This window comes from Miniopterus schreibersii (genome assembly GCF_964146895.1).
Source record: "Miniopterus schreibersii genome assembly, chromosome: 8".
NCBI lineage: Eukaryota > Metazoa > Chordata > Mammalia > Chiroptera > Miniopteridae > Miniopterus > Miniopterus schreibersii.
This window is the reverse complement of record NC_138109.1, coordinates 54,022,841-54,042,755: the sequence shown is the minus strand read 5'-3', so window position 1 is coordinate 54,042,755 and position 19,915 is coordinate 54,022,841. Positions and strand designations below refer to the sequence as shown.

The following is a 19,915-nucleotide window of genomic DNA, read 5'->3' as shown; positions in this document are numbered from 1 at the left end:
ATCAGAATGGAATCGTACTGTTTATAGTATTTTGTAACCTTTTTTAGTAAACTCAGCAATATATTATGAACATCTTTTATAGAATATTATTGTTTTTAATAGCTGTTTTTATAATCTATATTATAATTGTTTTCTATATTATTTTCAATCGGTATTGATTTCAATATTATTATTATTTTCAAAGATTTCGGTATTATTTCAAAAATATTATTTATATTGAAAACAGTGTAATAATAGCTGCTATTCTTAACATCTCTACCCTGTTAACACTCAATCCCTGGTGACCCTTTAGAGGACATGTAGTAATTCTGCGTGTTGCTGAGACCATCAGGCCGTATGCCCTGTGGTCGCGTGTGCACCCTGCATGGTAACCGTTAGCTCCTCTGTCTCCTTTGTCTGTTATTCCCAGTAATTAGCACAGTGACTAACACGTAACAAATGCTCACTGTATGTTAGTTCAATAAATACCAAATATCTGAGAGCACTCTGGATGCCCCATCTCCAGATGCCAGTTTCTGCTGGAATTGCATCACATGCATTTTAAATTTGCCACAAAATTCTCTCTCTCACTTGGCACCATACAGACCATCTCTTTTTGCCTTTCTGCTCTGTTACGTGGACTATACATTGGCCATGACTAAAGGAAGCTATGAGTGAAACACGGAATCAGCAAAAGGAACCTCGCAGGTCATTCAGTCCAACCTCATTAATACATGGCTGGAGAAACTGGGAGCAGAGAAAGAGAATAGACTTTTAAAAAGCTTACTCTAGTCCAAGGGTCTGGATTTGAATCAAGATCACTTCTTCATTGAACAAGCTTTTATTAAGTACCTTCTATTTGCATAGGACACTTGGCAAATCACTGGGTATCCCAAGTTAAATAAGATATAAAAGGGGTCTCTCCTGAGGCTGTCAGTCTAACAGAGCAGCCACATGCATAAAGAAATAGGATACAGTGTAATAAGTTGTGTGTGCGTTGTGTGCGTGTGCATGCACGTGTGGGCACACAGCAGCAACTGAAGCACCTAACGGAGGGGTTTATAAATTGCCTACAGAAATGCAGCAGGGGAAGTAAGCAACACTATCTGGGCAGTCGGAACTAACATTTTCTGAGTGTTTTCTGTGTTGGGCACTCTCCACATGTTATCTCATTAAATTCTCGCAAAAATCTAGTTGGGTCAGTATCTACATGCTCATTCCCTAGCTAAGAAAATGTTGGGAGGCCCAGGAGGAGGAAATGATTTGCCCCTGGGCCCAAACCAGGATTTCATCCAGGGCCTGCTCAATCGCAAAGCTACGCTTTCTACTGTACAGGAATGGGAAGTGGGTTTCATCTCAAAGGCAAACTCCAGCTGATGGGCAGAGGCCGCTCAGAGCACTGTGCTATAAAGGGTTCCAGGCATGTCTGGGTTCAGAAGCAAGTAGTGTGGTGATTTCACCGTGACCACCTTGGCATAAGACGAAAGTGGTAACCCTTATGTCAGGACTCTGTACCATGCTGTCATTTTTCCAGGCCCAACTATCTCTAACTCACGCCCCCCAGCTCCTACTCCTTTCTGTTTCCTCCTGAGCTTAGAATGGTGTTTTGTGCCTTCTGGGTGTCCCAGAATCTCGTCTCCTATTGAGGGCACCATGCAGTGTCCTATGCTGTAACCCTTTTCAAAATGTTCAGCACCCCAAAGATACCTTTTACATTGCCTCAGGGCACTACTCTGTGCTAATGGCAGTTCATGTGATAAAATAGTACATGCTTACAGCTTAATGTTAATGTTTTTAGGTAAAGGACAGCATAGACCTTTGTAATTTGAAGGAGTGATTCTGGGCAGGCTAGTTGGGATCTGTCAGTCATGAGGATTATACCAGACAATAGACCAATACACACAGCTGACCTCACACCTTTTCTTAGATGCCAGAGAGCCCTCGATATAACATTTAGTGAGGTGCTGAGGTATCGTTGGTCTAGGCCTACGATGCTTAAAGAGGAATCTAGAGGAGGAGATGGTGTTTTTTATGTACTTTATGACTTCCAGCTGTTGCCCAGAGTTAAACACTAGAATTAGGTCTAGGCTGTGGTCCTGACTGGTATGCCTCTGCTTTAAATTTTATCTCATAACCACTTGGCACCGAGATTTTCAATTTTCCAAAGCTGGCCGTAAATTTAAAACAAGTGTCTAAAAGCAGTTGCCAGAATCAGAAGATCCAGCCGTGGTAACAATAGTGTCAAATGAATCATTTGTGGAATGCTTAACTGCCCATCATCTATTTGAAGTGTCTTAGTGTTTGCTTGTTTTCTGCAGTAAAAATAAGTCAGGTTTACCAAAGGTATATATTTTCATTCCTTTCACATATGTGACAATCTATTTTCTGAGTTATTGGACTTCTAAAACACTGTGGGTAAATGAGCATGCATTTGAATGCAAGCCACATGTGCAAGTGTTATTTTTAAATTATCGAATAAATTCTTAGTATGGAAAGAGCATTTTCACTTGAATATTCTATTAGCGTGTAACTTACACGTAATGCTTCTAACCAAGAGCCATTTACTTTTACATTTCAGTTTTAAAATTCTTTTCAAATAAGAAGAGAGCTCCCCTAAGATGAGGTCCACAACGTGATTCTTATGTAAAGTTGTAATTTTCTATTTTGGTAAATCAGACAGCCCTGTGGCTTACTAAGTTAGCATCCTTGCCTGTGCCCTGCCACTTTTTCCTGGACTAAACACAAAGAATAACAGAGTGAACATGTCTAAAATATACCCTCCTCGCTGATGAAATGAGTAGTCCGTGTGCCAGAGCAAAACTATTTCTTGCGGGTGATTGCTTTTGTTATGGACGCTTTATTTGGGTGCCACTCACATGTCAAGATTTCACTTTAATTGCATGTGTGCATTTTTAAGCAGGTGAAAATATGGCTAACTAGTTGGAATAGTAGCTAGGCAGGAAAGTATTAGCCTTGAAGAACAGGCTTCATGCAACTTGAGGCCTCGGCCTTCTCTGTATCCTGTCACTAAAATCCCAAGAATGCCGAACTATCTTAAATACATTCCAGTGAGGGGCCCTTCTCCTGGAGGGGCTGGTGTTCTTCTTTCTCATTTCTTATAATGTGGAAATGGGGTATTAACCAGAGCATTGTTTGAGATATTTTGAAAACTTCCAAGTAAGGGGGGTGGCAGTTATAGGTTATTTAAACATAATATGGACTGTGGATTTTGAAAAATCTTTTATTTCACTCATCACCAGTATTTTCATTTGTAATTGTATCTTCCAAAGTGTTAGACATTTCTTAAGTTGATGTTTCTGATTACTTTAAATTGCAGTCATTAAATATCATTTGAGTACTTAATTGAATATTCTAGTATATGATTCACTATACTTTAAAAATGAATATTGAACTCATAATATTGGTTTTTGAGTATAGCACTGAAGCTGGTTTATTTAATTACCAGAGGAAACTCGTTTATAGTCTATTTGGACTATTAGAGAGTCTCTTAAACAAGTAATGAAAGAACACAGAACATCATTAAAATAAAAAATAATTGTTTCTTATCAATATCACTGACCTGTTACTTGGCAATAGAAGGAAATGAGAATTGTTATCCAAATGCAATCATCATGAAGACATTCACTCTTAGTAGCTGGCACCTGGTAGGTGGTTGCTTAGTAAAAATTTATTTATGGAAGGACATGTGGACTCCAAAGGCAGCATTTCCATTTGGAGCTCTCAGAGTTCTGACATACACCTGGCTGCCTTCTCCATGTCTCTGGCTGGAGGAGCCACAGATCCTCTAAATGCCCAGTGCCTAAAACTGAACCACTTTCTCCTCCCAAACCTGCCCCTCCGTCTCTCCCACTTAGTTGGCAGAACTACATGCTATCCAGTCACCCTGGATTTTCCCCTCTCCCTCGCTTCCTAGATCCAGGTCTTCATCAAGGGTTAACGTTTTTCCTACTTATTGACTCTCTCACCCATCCCCTTCTCCACGACCACTACTTTTTCAAATCCTTATAATTTCACCCGAATTTTAGTCAGTCTTCAGATGAATCTTCCTGCCTAGGCCAGTGGTTCTTACACTTTAACGACACTAAAGCACTTCCCAGGGAGCTAGTTAAAACTGGAGATTCCTGGGTCATACCTTCATCGGTTTCTCATTTGGTAGGTCTGGATGGGGCCCAGAAATCTGACTTTTAAGCAGGCACCCCAGGTGATTCTGATGCAGGTGGGAGCAGACTGTGAGCTTCACCCTCCTCCAGTCCATCCTGAGCACTCAGCTAATGCTTCACTCTGAAATGGAAGGCTTAGCTATGCCCCTGATCAAAAGTCTTCAAAGAACTGCTATTCTGTAGCAGTAGTTTTCAAATTATGCTTCGTGGGGTTGCCAAGGGTTCCTCAGAGGTTTGTATGAGTCTGGGGCGGTTGCCGTATGAACGTGAGAGTGAATTTTGCTGCAGAGGGCTTTAGTCAACCCTCCCCCGCCTTTTCTTTCTTTAGTCAGAGCAGCTCTGATTTTGAAGTTTAACAAGAGGTTTCCTTTTGGAAGTATTTATTTTTAAAGAATGATTTGAAAAACCACTGATCTATAGAAGTGGATTTCCAACTTAAAACAAAACGTGGAACACACAATAAGAAGTAATATGTATTGTGTATCATGGCTTAATATGCACACATAGTTTTGTGTGTTACTGAAACAAATTTCATGAAACATACCTTTACTGTACTTGATGTACTCTGATGTTTTCTGCTCTGTTCTAGTTTATTTTTCAGAAAATTGCTGGTTGCAATTTTTCAGAAATTGCAAATGTGCAAAATTGATTTCACAACTTGCTCTGAGTTGCAACTGAGCCTGCAAAACCTCTGATCTAGGCTTTTTCACTGGGATTCCTAGGAACCATGGAACTTTGAAATATTTTCTTTCTTTTTTTGAACTTTTTATAATTTTTATTTTTGTTTAAAGTATTACAAATGTCCCTTTTTCTCCCCAATGACCCATTCCCCCCGTTCCTTCCCCCTCCCCAGCCACTCTCCCCACCATTGTCCGTGTCCTTGGGTTGTGTATATATGCACATAAATTCTTTGGTTACTCTCTCCCCCTCCACCCCCCCGCCCCCCTCCATCCCTCTGACCTTTGGTCAGTTTCAACTATGCTTCCATGTCATTGAATCTATTCTGCTCGTCAATTTATTAAGTTCTTTAGGTTCCACGTATAAGTGAGATCATGTGATATTTTTCTTTTGCTGCCTGGCCTATTTCACTCAGCATAATATTCTCCAGGACCATCCATACTGTCCCAAAGGGTACGAGCTTCTTCTTCTTTACAGCTGTGTAGTAATCCACGGTGTAAATGTCCCACAGCTTTTTTATCCACTCATCTACTGATGGGCACTTGGGCTGTTTCCAGATCTTAGCTATTGTAAACTGTGCTGCTATAAACATCGGGGTACATATATCCTTTCTGATGAATGTTTCAGGATTCTTAGGGTACATTCCTAAGAGTGGAATCACTGGGTCAAACGGCAGCTCCATTTTTAATTTTTTGAGGAACCTCCATACTGTTTTCCATAGTGGTTGCACCAGTCTGCATTCCCACCAGCAGTGTGCTAGGGTTCCCCTTTCTCCACACCCTCGCCAGCACATGTCGTTTGTTGATTTGTTGATGGCAGTCATTCTGATAGGTGTGAAGTGATCCCTCATTGTGCTTTTAATTTGCATCTCTCTGATGATTAGCGACGTCGAGCATTTTCTCATGTGTCTCTTGGCCATCCGTATGTCCTCTTTGGAGAAGTGTCTATTTAAGTCCTTTGCCCATTTCTTAATTGGGTTGTTTGTCTTCCTCTTGCTGAGTGCTATGAGTTCTTTGTACACTTTGGAAATTAACCCTTTATCAGATTCATCCTTGGCAAATATGTTTTCCCAGACTGTGGGGTTCCTTTGTATTTTGAGGCTGTTTTCTTTTGCTGTGCAGAACCTTTTTAGTTTGATGTAGTCCCATATGTTTATTTTTTCCTTTGTATCTCTTGCCCTAGGAGTTGTAGCAGTGAAAAGTCCACTACGTGGGATGTCTGTGACTTTACTGCCTATGTTTTCTTCCAGGATTTTTATGGTTTCGTGCCTTACATTTAAGTCTTTTATCCATTTTGAGTTTATTTTTGTGTATGGAGAAAGTTGGTAGTCTAGTTTCATTCTTTTGCATGTATCTGTCCAATTTTCCCAGCACCACTTATTGAAGAGACTGTCTTTACTCCATTGGATACTCTTGCCTCCTTTGTCAAATATTAACTGACCATAGTGGCGTGGGTCTATTTCTGGGGTCTCTATTCTGTTCCATTGATCTATATGCCTGTTGTTGTACCAATACCAGGCCATTTTGACTACAGTGGCTTTGTAATACAGTTTAAAGTCTGGTAATGTGATCCCTCCCCCTCTGTTCTTTTTTCTCAAGATGGCTGCAGCTATTCGGGGTCTTTTTTGGTTCCATATAAATTTTCGAAATGCTTGTTCTAGGTCTGTGAAATATGCTATTGGTATTTTCATAGGAATTGCATTAAATTTATAAATTGCTTTGGGTAGTATAGACATTTTAATGATATTAATTCTTCCAATCCATGAGCATGGTATCTTCTTCCACTTGTTTAAATCTTCCTCTATTTCTTTTTTCAGTGTCACGTAGTTTTCTGAATACAGGTCTTTTACATCCTTGGTTAAGTTTATTCCTAGGTATCTTATTTTTTTAGTTGCGATGGTAAATGGTATTGCTTTTTTAGTTTCTCTCCCTGAAAGTTCATTGTTGGTGTATAAGAATGCCACTGATTTCCGGATGTTGATTTTGTATCCAGCTACCTTGCCAAATTCGTTTATCAAATCTAGTAGTACTTTGATGGAGTCTCTAGGGTTTTCTGTGTACAGTATCGTGTCATCTGCAAATAACGACAGTTTTACTTCCTCCTTTCCAATTTGGATACCTTTTATGTTTTCTTCCTGTCTGATGGCTATGGCGAGGACTTCCAGTACTATGTTGAATAAGAGTGGTGGAAGTGGACATCCCTGTCTTGTTCCTGTTTTTAATGGAAACGGTTTTAGCTTTTTCCCATTGAGTATGATGGTGGCTGTAGGTCTGTCATATATGGCCTTTATTATGTTGAGGTGTGATCCCATTATTCCCACTTTGCTGAGAGTTTTTATCAGAAATGGGTGCTGGATTTTGTCGAATGCTTTTTCTGCGTCTGTTGATATGATCATATGATTTTTGTCCTTCATTTTGTTTATGTGATGTATCACATTTATTGATTTGCGGATGTTGTACCAGCCTTGCATCCCTGGAATAAATCCCACTTGGTCATGGTGTATGATCTTTTTAATGTATTGCTGGATCCGGTTTGCTAGTATCTTTGTGAGGATTTTAGTATCTATGTTCATCAGCGATATTGGCCTGTAATTTTCTTTCTTTGTAGTATCTTTATTTGGTTTTGGGATTAGGATGATGCTGGCCTCATAAAAAGAGTTTGGGAGTTTTCCCTCCTCTTGAATTTTCTGGAATAGTATGAATAGAATAGGTGTTAATTCTTCTTTGAATGTTTGGTAGAACTCACCTGTAAATCCGTCTGGTCCAGGACTTTTGTTTGCTGGGAGTTTTTTGATTACTGCTTTGATTTCATTAGTTGTTATCGGCCTATTCAGGTTTTCTGCCTCTTCTTGATTCAGCTTTGGAAGGTTGTATGCTTCTAGGAATTTGTCCATTTCCCCCATGTTGTCCAATTTGTTGGCATATAGTTGCTCATAATATTTTCTTACAATGCTTTGTATTTCTGTTGGGTCAGTTGTTATATTGCTTCTTTCATTTCTGATTTTATTTATTTGGGTCCTCTCTCTTTGTTTCTTAGTGAGTCTGGCTAAAGGTGCATCAATCTTATTTACCTTTTCAAAGAACCAGCTCTTGGTTTCATTGATTTTTTGTATTGTTTCTTTAGTCTCTATGTCATTAATTTCTGCTCTGATTTTTATTATTTCCTTCCTTCTGCTTCCTTGGGGCTTTTCTTGCTGTTCTCGTTCTAGTTCTTTTAGTTGTTGTGTTAGATGGTTCATTAGATCTTTTTCTTGTTTCTTGAGATGTGCCTGTAATGCTATGAATTTTCCTCTCAGGACTGCTTTTGCCATGTCCCAGAGGTTTTGGGTTGTTGTCTGTTCATTTTCGTTGCTTTCCATGAAGTGTTTGATTTCTTCCTTGATCTCCTTGGTAACCCATTCATTGTTTAATAACATGCTATTTAGCCTCCATGTGCTTGAATATTTTTTAGTTTTTTTTATAGTGGTTGATTTCTAGTTTCATGGCATTGTGATCTGAGAAGATGCTTGCTATGATTTCAATCTTCTTATATTTGTAGAGACTTGCCTTGTGCCCTAACATGTGGTCTATTTTTGAGAATGTTCCATATGCACTTGAGAAGAATGTGTATTCTGCTGTTTTGGGGTGAAATGTTCTGTAAATGTCAATTAAATCCATTAGGTCTAGTGTTTCATTTAAGGTCTGCGTTTCCCTGTTGATTTTTTGTCTTGATGACCTGTCCAGTGCTGACAGTGGGGTATTAAAGTCTCCCACTATGATTGTGTTGCTGTCAATCTCCCCTTTAAAGTCCCCCAAGAAATTTTTTATATATTTAGGTGCTCCTGTATTGGGTGCATAAATGTTTATAAGGGTTATTTCCTCCTGATGGATTGATCCCTTTAGTAATATGTAGTGACCATCTTTGTCTCTCGTTATGGTCTTTATTTTGAAGTCTGTTTTGTCTGAAATAAGAATTGCTACTCCAGCTTTCTTTTCCTTTCCATTTGCATGGAATATTTTACTCCACCCCTTCACTTTTAGCCTGTGTGAGTCTTTTGCTCTCAGGTGGGTCTCTTGTAGACAGCATATATTTGGGTCTTGTTTTCTTATCCATTCAGCTACCCTATGTCTTTTGATTGGACCGCTTATTCCGTTTACATTTAAGGTTACTATTGATATCAACTTATTTGATGCCATTTTCCCCCTTTATGCTGATGTACCTTTCTCTCACTGTTCCTTCTTTTTTCTTATAGCAGTCCTTTTAACATTTCTTGCAATGCTGGTTTCATGGAACTGAACTCCTTTAGCCTTTTTTTGTCGGGGAAGCTTTTTATTTCACCTTCAAATTAAAATGATAGCCTTGCTGGGTAAAGCAGTCTTGGTTGCATGTTCTGGCTTTTCATTACTTGCAGAACTTCATGCCACTCCCTCCTGGCCTGAAGAGTCTCTGTTGAGAAATCAGCTGTCAGCCTTATGGGGGTTCCCTGCTTGTAGGTCACTGCTTGTCTCTCTCTTGCAGCCCTTAATATTTTCTCTTTGTCCTTGCCATTTGCCATTTTAATTACGATGTGTCTTGGAGTGGGTCTCTTTGGATCCCTCTTGTTTGGGACCCTCTGTGCTTCCTGAATTGGTGTGGCTTTCTCCTTCGACAGCTTAGGGAAGTTTTTTATGATTATTTCCTCCACCAAGTTCTCTATCCCTTGTTCTCTTTCCTCCCCCTCTGGCACTCCTATAATGCGAATGTTGTTTCGTTTAATGTTATCCCAAAGTTCCCTAAGATTGTCCTCATGTTTTTTAAGTGTTTTTGCTTTTTGCTGCTCTGATTGTGTGATTTGTTCTACCTTGTCTTCTAAGTCACTTATTCTGTCTTCTGCTTCATTGAGCCTGCTTTTAATTCCTTCCAGTGCATTCTTGAAATCAGATACAGCATTCTTTATCTCTGTCTGAGTTTTATTTATGGTATGTATCTCCTTTTTCATATTTTCACTAAGGTCCTCGATCTTATCATCTAGGGTCTTCTTAAGTTCCTTGAACATCTTCATCATCCATACTCTGAACTCCATTTCTGATAGCTTGCTTAACTTCATCTCATCAAAGTCTTTTTCTGGCGATGTTTCCTTGTCTTTAATTTGGGGGTTGTTTCTTTGTCTCCCCATTTTGGTAGGTCTTAGTGTTTGTATCTATATATTAGATATATTTGCTGACCCCCAGCCTTGTGGGATGGGATTTTGTCTTGTGGGTCTAGTGGAGCCCAGAGGTGTGTTTTCCTTATACCTCTGAGCTCTTTGCTCTAGTTGTGACCCTCTTGTGGGTGCTCCTTTTGTGGTTTCTTTATGTTCTCCTGTTGTGGTTGGGTCTAGATTGTTGTTGCTCAGTCCTTGGGAGGACCCTTCTCTCAGGTTGGCTAACTGTGTCACAGCCCCCACCTCGACGTGTAAGCTGTTGTACGGGTGCTGGTAAGGCAGGCCAATGCACAACTAAAATTCCAGGAAACAGGAGGTATTTTACAAAATATCTTGACAGTAACAATGAAAATAACTCACGTGAAAATAGAACTGGGAGAGTGAAGGGAGAACACAACACTCCCACCCCTGCACACATACATACAGAGAGAAAAAAAGAAAAAAAGGTGCTTAACAAAAACAAAAACAAAAAAAGAAAAGTAACACTTAGAGAGAGAGAGATGTATATAGTTGTTGATACTGGTGAAAATTTAGAAACTAATAATAAACTAAAATGTAAAAAATAGAGAAGCTACTGGGAGATAATAGAAGCAGAGAAAATATTCTGAAAGAAGGGCAAGCAAAGAATTAAGAGAGAATAGAAATAGGATAGTTGAAAATGAGAAAACAAAAATACAATAAAGAGAATAGGAGAAACTAACAATCAGACAGGAAGACAGAAGGGAGCTTAATGAAAGAATGAAAGAAAAGTAGGAAAAGAAAAAAGAAACAGAAGAAAAACGTTATGCCAATGGATTGAGAGGAGAGAGAGAGATAAAACCGGGCAGGGAGGGAGTCCAGTAAGAGATTTGGGGGAAACTATAGAGGGAAGCAGTAAACTTGGATATAATGATAAAGTCCCAGTCGTTGAGCAGGGATATCAAGAAAGTCTTGATATTGGAGGCAAGGATACAAGAAAACAAAGCAACTATGCAAAACAAAACTGAAAAACAAGCAAAGCAAAACAAAATTCGGACTCCGTGATGTGTCTTCAGTGCTCCCCACTTGCACTCCGTCCACTCAGGTGTGTTTCTCTGGGTTTTTCAAGCTGGTTGTGTAGGATTTTAGGATTAAATCGAGTCTGTGGCTGGGAGCGGGGTGGCTCTGCCGCTTCTCACAGTGCCGCCATCTTCCGAGCCCTAGAAATATTTTCTTAATCTTCCCAAATAAGGTATATGACTCATATCAGACCATCCCATATGCTTGGGAGAGAGGTTAACCCATTACATACAATGGATACCTGAGAGCATTCAGGCTTCATTCTCTCGGTAAAGTCCTGGTTTAAAAAAGGCTTATGGGGTCTGGTCTATACAACAAATCCAAACTCCTCAGTACCACCCACAGGGTCCTTCCAAATCTAACCTGGGTTCATCTCTTAGGCTTCATCTTACTTCCTCAGTTCCCTCCCTGGATTAAAACCATCCTGAACTAGCTGGCATTCCCCAAATGCATCCTGCTGTTTCTTACTTCTGCACAGTCATTCTTGACCTTCAGCAATCAGCTCAGCTGTCATTTCACCTGAGACCTTCCTTGACAGTAGTCAGAGTCATCACCTCTAGCTTCCATGCCTGTCAGCGCCTGGGCAGGACTGTGCACTGTTAGCATTATTTAGCAGGTACCACAGCTAGCGAAGTACCTGACCCCGTGTGGGCACTTCATAAACTTCAGTTCCATTTAGCCCACTCATCTCCTCTGCTACGAGTGTGGGGCTCCATACTTAGTTCTAAGCATATGGACAGGTATGAGGCACAGCCTGCGTGCTTAGGGAGCTTAGCCTATGAGAGACAGGACATATGTCTTTAAAAACTACCTCCAGTATAGCACAAAGCTCAAGAGGTTGTCTGGGGGAGTCAGGCCTGGGTTCAAATTATGACTTTTCTGTTTGTTGGCTTCTGAACTGAGGACAAACTCTTGAGCCACTCTAACCTTCCAACCCATCATGTGTAAGACTGGAATGATAACAAGAGTAGCAACCTCGTCGGGCTGGGGGTTTTAAATGACGGATACATGGAAAGCCCTGAGCACACTGTCTGGCCCAGAGCTCTCAGAAACGTTAGAGGGAATCGAGCAGATAATGTGCCCAGTGCCACGTGGATGTTGTAGGTGGAAAGCGCCGTCGGGGTTGAAAGGAGGTAGTGGTGACTGTGGGCTGGGCAGATGGGAGAGGTCCGGTGGAGGAGGCGGAATGTGAGCTAAGCTTAGAAAGAAAAGTAGATCTTAGATTAGGAGGTGGGAAGGCGTTCCTGGGTGAACCAGGGAACCAGCCAAGGCCAGAGGAGGACTGTGTATGCCTTGTCTGTAGACTAGTTTTGCTACTAGTGTTTGTGCATTTATTTGTGTGTATGATGTGTTCGAACATTTGTCCAAATGGAAGCTGAAAGTGTTGATCTCGAGAGATGTTTGCTTTTTTACTTTTGAAGAATTCTGCCTCCTTTCTCTTCTCCAAGACTTTTCGCTAAGTCTATATAGAGTATGTATTTTGCTGATGGAATTAGCTTGATTAAACCATTTTGGGTCAGCATAGAGAAATGGTTTATAAAACTGTCTGTACATCATAAATAGGCAGGGAACTTTTGAGTCTTGTACATTTCCACATCCCACCCCAGAGCTTATGACTATTGGGTCTGATGTGGGACCAGGGAACCTGCATTATTAAAAGCTTCCCTCATAGTTTTGATAGCCAACCAGGTTTGGGCACTTCGAGCTCAGAGAGTTCACTTTAATCAGTGTTTAGCCAAACTGTCTTATAATTAGGCTTGGGGAAAAAGCCAAGTTTGAATTTTATGGGAAGTGGGAACTTATAATTTTATAGAATTTAGCCATTTTCTACCTGGAAAAGAGTTCAGAAGCTACTTCCTTCCTCTCCTTTAGGAAAAATCGCTTTCCTTTGAACATCTCAGGATAATCCAGACAAGGAAATACCCTGCTCAAGGGAGGCTCTCCGACCTCTGAACAACCAGCTCCTCTCCTAAGTAGCTTCATTTACTTAAAAGAGGTTTTACATCCAAACCCTGCCTCTTTGTGCTGTTCATTTGTTTCAGGTGACCTCGACCGGGGCAAGTCTGTACTTCCCCTTTCTATGTGATGTGACGTTTTTCCTTAGCAAGAGAAACATACCTGATTTCCACTCTTATCTGTTAATGCCTGATTTAAAAAAAAAAAAGTGATCTGGACTTGGCATGCTCTCTTTGAAAACTCCACTTGTTTCCAGTTGTCATTGTCTGAGCATTGAGTCTACTCACAAAAATTGGATTAGCTTTTTATTCTAAAATTTATGGGAAATTGAGGGGGGACCGACTGATACACATTTCCCAGGATCCATCATCTGCTGCTCTTTTAAGAAATAGCCCAGGCCCTGGCCAGATAGCTCAGTTAATTAGAGCATCATCCTGACACTCCAAGGTTGCGAGTTTCATCTCTGGTCAGGGCACATACAAGAATCAACTAATGAACACATCAGTAAGTGGAACAGCAAACCGATGTTTCTCTCTCTCTCTTCCCTCTTCCTCTCTCTCTTTCTAAAAATCTATAAATAAAAAGAAAGAAAGAAGAGAAAGAAAGAAAGAAAGAAAGAAAGAAAGAAAGAAAGAAAGAAAGAAAGAAAGAAAAAGAAAGAAAGAAAGAGCCCATTTGTATGTTTCTGACATCTCACACGTTCTTCAAGAATTATCCAAGATTACAGTTTCCAAGGCCAAACCATTCCTGACATATTCTTCTCCTTTGAAATGTGTCGGGCAGCCTCATATCTGGCTGCTGACATACAGTAAAATTCCCAGAAGAATGAGTTGTTAGATAAAACGTGCACCTGCTCTGAGATGTGCGGGTGGAGGAGTCACAGAGCAGAGTGTGCTGCGCAGGGTTACTGCCCTAAGTGTAATCATCATCTCGGCCGACACCCTCTCCAGCTTAGCAGTTAGCGATTGGGGCTGTTCCATCAGACTTGCCTTTTGTTCTTGGAAACAGTATAAAGGAAAGGTCAGATTTGTGTTTCTCCTCTTGCTCCCATGGCCAGCATATATTTTTGTTGGAATTCTTCCTTCCTTCTTCCTCCCCTCCCCTCCCCTCCCCTCCCCTCCCCTCCCCTCCCCTCCCCTCCCCTCCCCTCCCCTCCCCTCCCCTCCCCTCCCCTCCCCTCCCCTCCCCTCCCCTCCCCTCCCCTCCCCTCCCCTCCCCTCCCCTCCCTCCCTCCCTCCCTTCCTTCCTTCTCTTTCCAGACCAGAAAATCTTTCTGTTAGCACACCAGAGAGTGACTTAATAGTGATATATGCAGCTTCACAGTCAGATACAACATACCATGAACGGGACTTTAAAGGCCATAAGTACCTTCCCCTCCCCCCTCTCTCCTGTCACTCACTTTAGTAATAAGATCCTTTCTGGCCCACTGCTGAGCAGCCATGTGGACCGGAGCACAGGCTCTGGTTGCCTGGGTTCAAACCCTGACTCTTCCACTTAGCAACTGTGTGGCTTGGAGCATATTACATAACTTCTCTGTGCTTCATTGTCCTCAGGTTTAAAATGAGGGAAGTATCAGTACCTATTTCCAAGGGTTGCTATGAAGATTAAGTGGTTAATTTATATAAATGCTTAGAACAGTGCCTAGGCATTGTAATCTGCCTGGCATGTAATCATTGCTCAATGAAAAGTTTGTCAGATGTTGATTGAATGAATTATGTAATTCAATTCAAAGGGAAAAGATGTATGAGTTACTATGACCAACAGCATAGATTTGAAAGTTTAGTGTTTTTCAGTTCTTTGACTAACCCAAACTAGAGTATCATGCTGGAGGGGGGAAAACCTTTTATGATTAAAAAAAAAATCCCATTTTAAAACATAGTTTTTAGGAAAATATATTGTCAATCTAATCTTTTTTTGATGGGTATATGTGGGTGTGTGAAATATATCAAATGAAATTATAGAAGATATAGGTATAGTTTAAAGAATAAAACGTTTTAAAAATGTGTACTTGCCACTCAGTTTAATAGAAACTACGATTATCTCCAGCACCCCCTATGTGCCCCATCCCAGTGGCCCTCTCTCTCCTTCAGAAATAACCATATCGTAAACCTTGCTTTTCCTCATGGTTTTACTATGTATGTTGTGAGATATCAGATTGCTCAGATTCACCTGCTTTTTAAAGCTAATAATTAACACTAAGTTTGGTTTTCGGGATATTTGGACTCATTTCCAGCATCTTATTTTGTCTTTTATTTCTCCCACACTTCCATGATGTGCTCCCCATCCTCCTTTTTTAAATTTTTATTTTTTATTTGAGCTTTTTTTCCCCCTTTCCTTTAGTTCCATTCTTCCCCTCCCATTGGTTTGAAAGTTATATATTCTCTATTGAATTTGACCTTTGTATTTAACAAAGAGTAAAGTTAATTAATATTTTTTTCCTCCTCATTAACACAAGGACCTTAAACACTCCTAAAGGAATTTCTTTGGAAATACGCAGTTTCACATGGAAGGGACTCTTGACATCAAAGTTGGTAGCTGCAGCTGCTGATGTCTGGTTCTCTTGGTTCTTCCTCCTTGACGACGTAGTCACCCTCTCTTGGGGACAGCAGACAGAATAAGAGTGCTACTGTTACGGGAAATACAGGCCATTGGAGCTGGATGGAGCCTTACAGATGATCTAAACTAGTATTTTAAAAGCTTTTGACTTAGCCCAACAGTAAGAAATGATGTTTTACTTCACACCCAATACACACACAAATATAGTTTGTAAAACGGAAACAAGTTTAATGAAACAGTACTTTCTTTAGTCTACGTAATACGATATGAGCCTTTTCATTCCATTCCTTTCTTTCATTAAAGAAAAAAAACCAAACCCATTAAATTGATTGTATACCCACCAAGGGGTCCTGATCCACAATATAAAAAACCCAGAACTAGCCTGAAGTCCTTAATTTACAGCTTAGGGAGCTGAAGCCCAGACCAGTGGCATGGGTCTCCCACAGAAAGTGAAGGGTTGGGACCCAAATCTCAGAACTCTTATCTCTGCATCCATTTCTACTTTCACATATGTCAGTCAGGCCAAAAATAATACAGGATGGAGGAAAGAGGGGCCACTGGTGAGCTGTATCTGTGAAATGGGAAATCAAGTCTTCTGACACCTCCTAGACAGCTACTCTCGGCATTGCAGGATGGCCGCTGCTTAGTGAACCCAGCTCGGAGTTGGGCCCCGCTTCCTGTCACCTCTGGCCCCCACGGCCACCCTGCACAGCTGAGACTACCCATCCTTATTTTATAAGTGAGGGAATGAAGGCTCAGATAGCTGATCTGCCTCCTTCATTAGCTCATAACATGAGGAGCTGGGCAGAGCTGTCCGACCCGGTGAGTTTCATGGCCTCACCCTGATTCTGTTTAATTCTTGACTTGACTTGCATATTACTATCCCTCTCAGAAAGAAGGTGAAGCAATGAGAGGACTGCTGTCCAGGACTGGTTTTAACCAATAAGAGTAACTAGCTGGTGATGTGGTTTGCAGATCTGCTGGCTTGTCTTCTCTCCCCGTGAGCCCTTCGGCTCCTGGAGCGCGTGGTCTTCACCCCCTTCACTGTCTAGTACAGCTCCTCGCACCTTGTGCGCTCACGGTGCATGTTTATGGAGTCGGTAAACAAGGGCATTTAGAAATGATGAGGGCTTGGGGAGAAGCCACATCACAGGATGAAGGCCCGTCACACAGTGGCCGGGAGCACAGCCTGTGGTCCAAGACTGCCTAGGTTCAAAATCAGGTGTCCCTTGCAAGCTATTTCATGATGAGCAAGTCAGTTCGCTTCTCTTGTGCCTCACTTTCCTGGGGATGCTAATGATGCCACCTCATAATGTGGTTCTGTGAGTTACTAGAGGAAAGCACTTACTGCAGTGCCTGGCTCCTAGTAAGTACTATGTAAGCACTGTGACCTGAGGTGATGATGACTGAGTAGGCGAATATTGAAACTATGTCTCATATTTTAGGAAAAACACATCAGAAAGTTTCAAGGTAAGCTGAATATAACCGATAGCTAGAGACTCAGAGAGACTACCTTTCATGTGTAATTGGTGCTAAAATTCTGCTTAAATAAATAAATGTGCTAAAAAGCACATCTCTGTCTCATTGTGAAAGAGATTTATTTCTGACCAAAAAAAACACCCAAATCTCAGTCTAGAGCAGATTATTAACCAGATGGCCTATGAATATGTTAGTGCTTGCTAAGCACCAACATGGAATTATAAAGAATAAAATTTTTGAGCAGGCGACTTAGTTAAGAGTAGGAGAATGCCATAGTTGCAGTGTGTCTTACTTTCAGGAAAGCATTTCGAAAATCTGCTTTAGAGAACAGCAGTGTTTGGTTAAGTGGGAGGCCTCCCCGTATACGCCCCTGGATTTGGGCCTCAGTTTTCTCATTTGCAAAATGTGAGTAATGACAGCAGAGGCCTCCTAGCGAGTTTCTAAGAACTAACAGAGATAAGGCATGTGTAGTGCTTAGTAAGCAGGAGGCAAATGTCAGCCCCTAATTACCAGGCCTGAGTAAGCAGATAAGAAGATGCGGTAGAATGTGGAATAGTCAGAGGGAGCTCAGCTGTTTGCCTCTAACAAGCCAGGTTTCACACGCTCAGGTGAAAGGTGGAAGTTTGCTTTGCACTTGTCAACACAAATTCTTAAGGTCCCTGGGTGCCACTGACAGGAGGCCGGTCCAGAAGAAACCTAAAGGAGCAGCCTGAGGTCTGAGCACCTGTTGCTTGTTTCTCTCTCCCTCCAGGGGCCTTCGTCGTTTGCTGGACCCCGGGCCTGGTGGTTCTGCTGCTCGACGGCCTGAATTGCAAGGAATGCGGCCTGCAGCACGTGAAAAGGTGGTTCCTGCTGCTGGCGTTGCTCAATTCCCTCATGAACCCCGTCATCTACTCCTACAAAGACGAGGAGATGTACAGCACCATGAAGAAGATGATCTGCTGCCTCTCTCAGGAGAAGAACGCGGAGAGGCGGCCCTCCCGCGTCACCTCCACGGTCCTCAGCAGGAGCGACACGGGCAGCCAGTACACGGAGGATGGCATCAGCCAAAGCACCGTCTGCAACAAGAGCAGCTCCTAGCCCCCGACGCCCCCTGCCCCCGGCCTCCACTGGGGGGCGCTGTTGAGAATGGTGGCCCGTCTCCAACAAAGCCCATGTACAGTGTTATCTGAGGTCTGAATTAACCACTGCTAGATTAAAAAAAGAATTGTTTTACATAGTTTAAAAGCATGGGCGGTAAAGGGAGGACACGGTGCATTTAGAGGAGATGCACAGGAAGAGGGAGGATCTCACAGTGGAGTCCTGCTTGCAGTCCTGTGAACCGCTCGGAGCCCGCGGGCCTGGACGCGCACTCTGGGCTCTGCCGCCGCCTTGTAGCCATTCTCGTTGTGTTTTAAAAGATGTTGGTAAAGGGCTTAGGCCAAAATAAATAATACTGTTACTTGAGCCACTTTACGTAGCTGCTTGGAAAGCCTGTGTAGTTCTTTCTGCATGCATTTACAGTTTTTAAAAAATGCTTCAGCATTGACCTCTATTTTGCCCAAAGAAACCATGGCCAGTAGCTAGGCATTCAATAGGAATCTCCGAATAACAATTCGGTAAGAGCTCCAGGTAAAACTTGATTTTTAACTTACAGAACATTCTGAGAAGAGGGTTTTACTGTAAAGTTAATAACAAAAAAGGTCAACATTGAAAACTTCTCTTGAAAAAAAAAAGGCCTGTTGTGGTCCTCTAATCGTGCATGGGTGTGTAAGTACACTTGTATATTCATACATTTCAATTTTGTATTTAAAGACATCAAGAGCAGTGATGATGAAATAAATTCACTGGCCACCTAGACTTCCCTGTCTAGGATTATAGCTGTAGAAATGACCTGTTATGTTCTAAAAGAAAAAAGAAAGAGGTGAGCTATTTGAAAACAGACTTACAGCAGAAAAAAAGGTATATTGACACGCGGGCTGAAGTCCTTCTATCTAGGATGAAGTAGGAGCCCGACTCAAGTCCTCATTTTCAGTTACCTCCATGCCATTGGTGGCTTGTCAGAGTTAGTATGTGGAATAATTTTTGTGTCTCATATTTTGCCCACCATTATCGACATGCTTCTGGTCCTTGTCTTACTTGTGGACTGAATTTTGATGTGGGTCCTATTTAAAATGTTTCTCCTTCAAAGACCTAAGTAGGCAACATGAAAGGCAAGTCAATAAGAAGAAAAAAAAATGTTTCATACACATAAGCTACTGACCAAAGTTTTCTGTGTAAAGCATTTAGAGTATATTCTGATTTTAATGTAACAGTAACTTCAAGGCAGATATATAGTATTTATGTAGTTTGCAAAAGAAGTTTACATTTTTTTTGGCTATTGTGATGTAACATTTATGTGCAAGAACTACTTGTAATTAAAGGATTTGAAGAAAAGGATTTGTAAAGTCATGCTTTTAGAGATAATGGCCTAAAATAGAGAGTGTTATGATTTGAAGGTATAGATTTCACAAACTCTGTGTAGTAAGTGGGTCTATCTGAAGCTTATATCAAAGCTACCTATAAAATAAAATTTAAGAAAGAATCTCTTCTCTTTTGTTAAGGTGCGTTATTGCTTTGCCTATTTTCTTTTTCTTTTTTTTTTCTTTTTTAATGTTTTTATTGATTTTCAAGAAAGGGGAAGGGAGAGAGAGAGAAAAACATGGATGTGAGAGAGAAACATTGATCGATTGCTTCCTGCATGTGCACCCACTGGGGATCGAACCCACAACCTGGGTATATGCCCTTACCAGGAATCGAACTGACGACCCCTCAATGCACGGGACAACTCCCAACCAACAGAGCCACACCAGGCAGGGCTGCTTTGTGTATTTTCTAAGTAAAAATATAGTTTGTGGTAACTGTAGCA

General features: G+C 41.2%; 1 protein-coding gene across 1 annotated transcript in view; it reads left to right on the top strand.

The window, feature by feature from the left end:
• LPAR3 (lysophosphatidic acid receptor 3) overlaps positions 1 to 19,570 on the top strand; it is a 75,759-nt gene extending 56,189 nt beyond the window's left edge. Inside the window, exon 3 of the mRNA XM_081144058.1 lies at positions 17,780 to 19,570. Coding sequence (XP_081000184.1) covers positions 17,780 to 18,108 — 329 coding nt within the window. The 3' untranslated portion in view covers positions 18,109 to 19,570. The remainder of the gene's footprint in view (positions 1 to 17,779) is intronic.
• Positions 19,571 to 19,915: the final 345 nt, after the last annotated feature.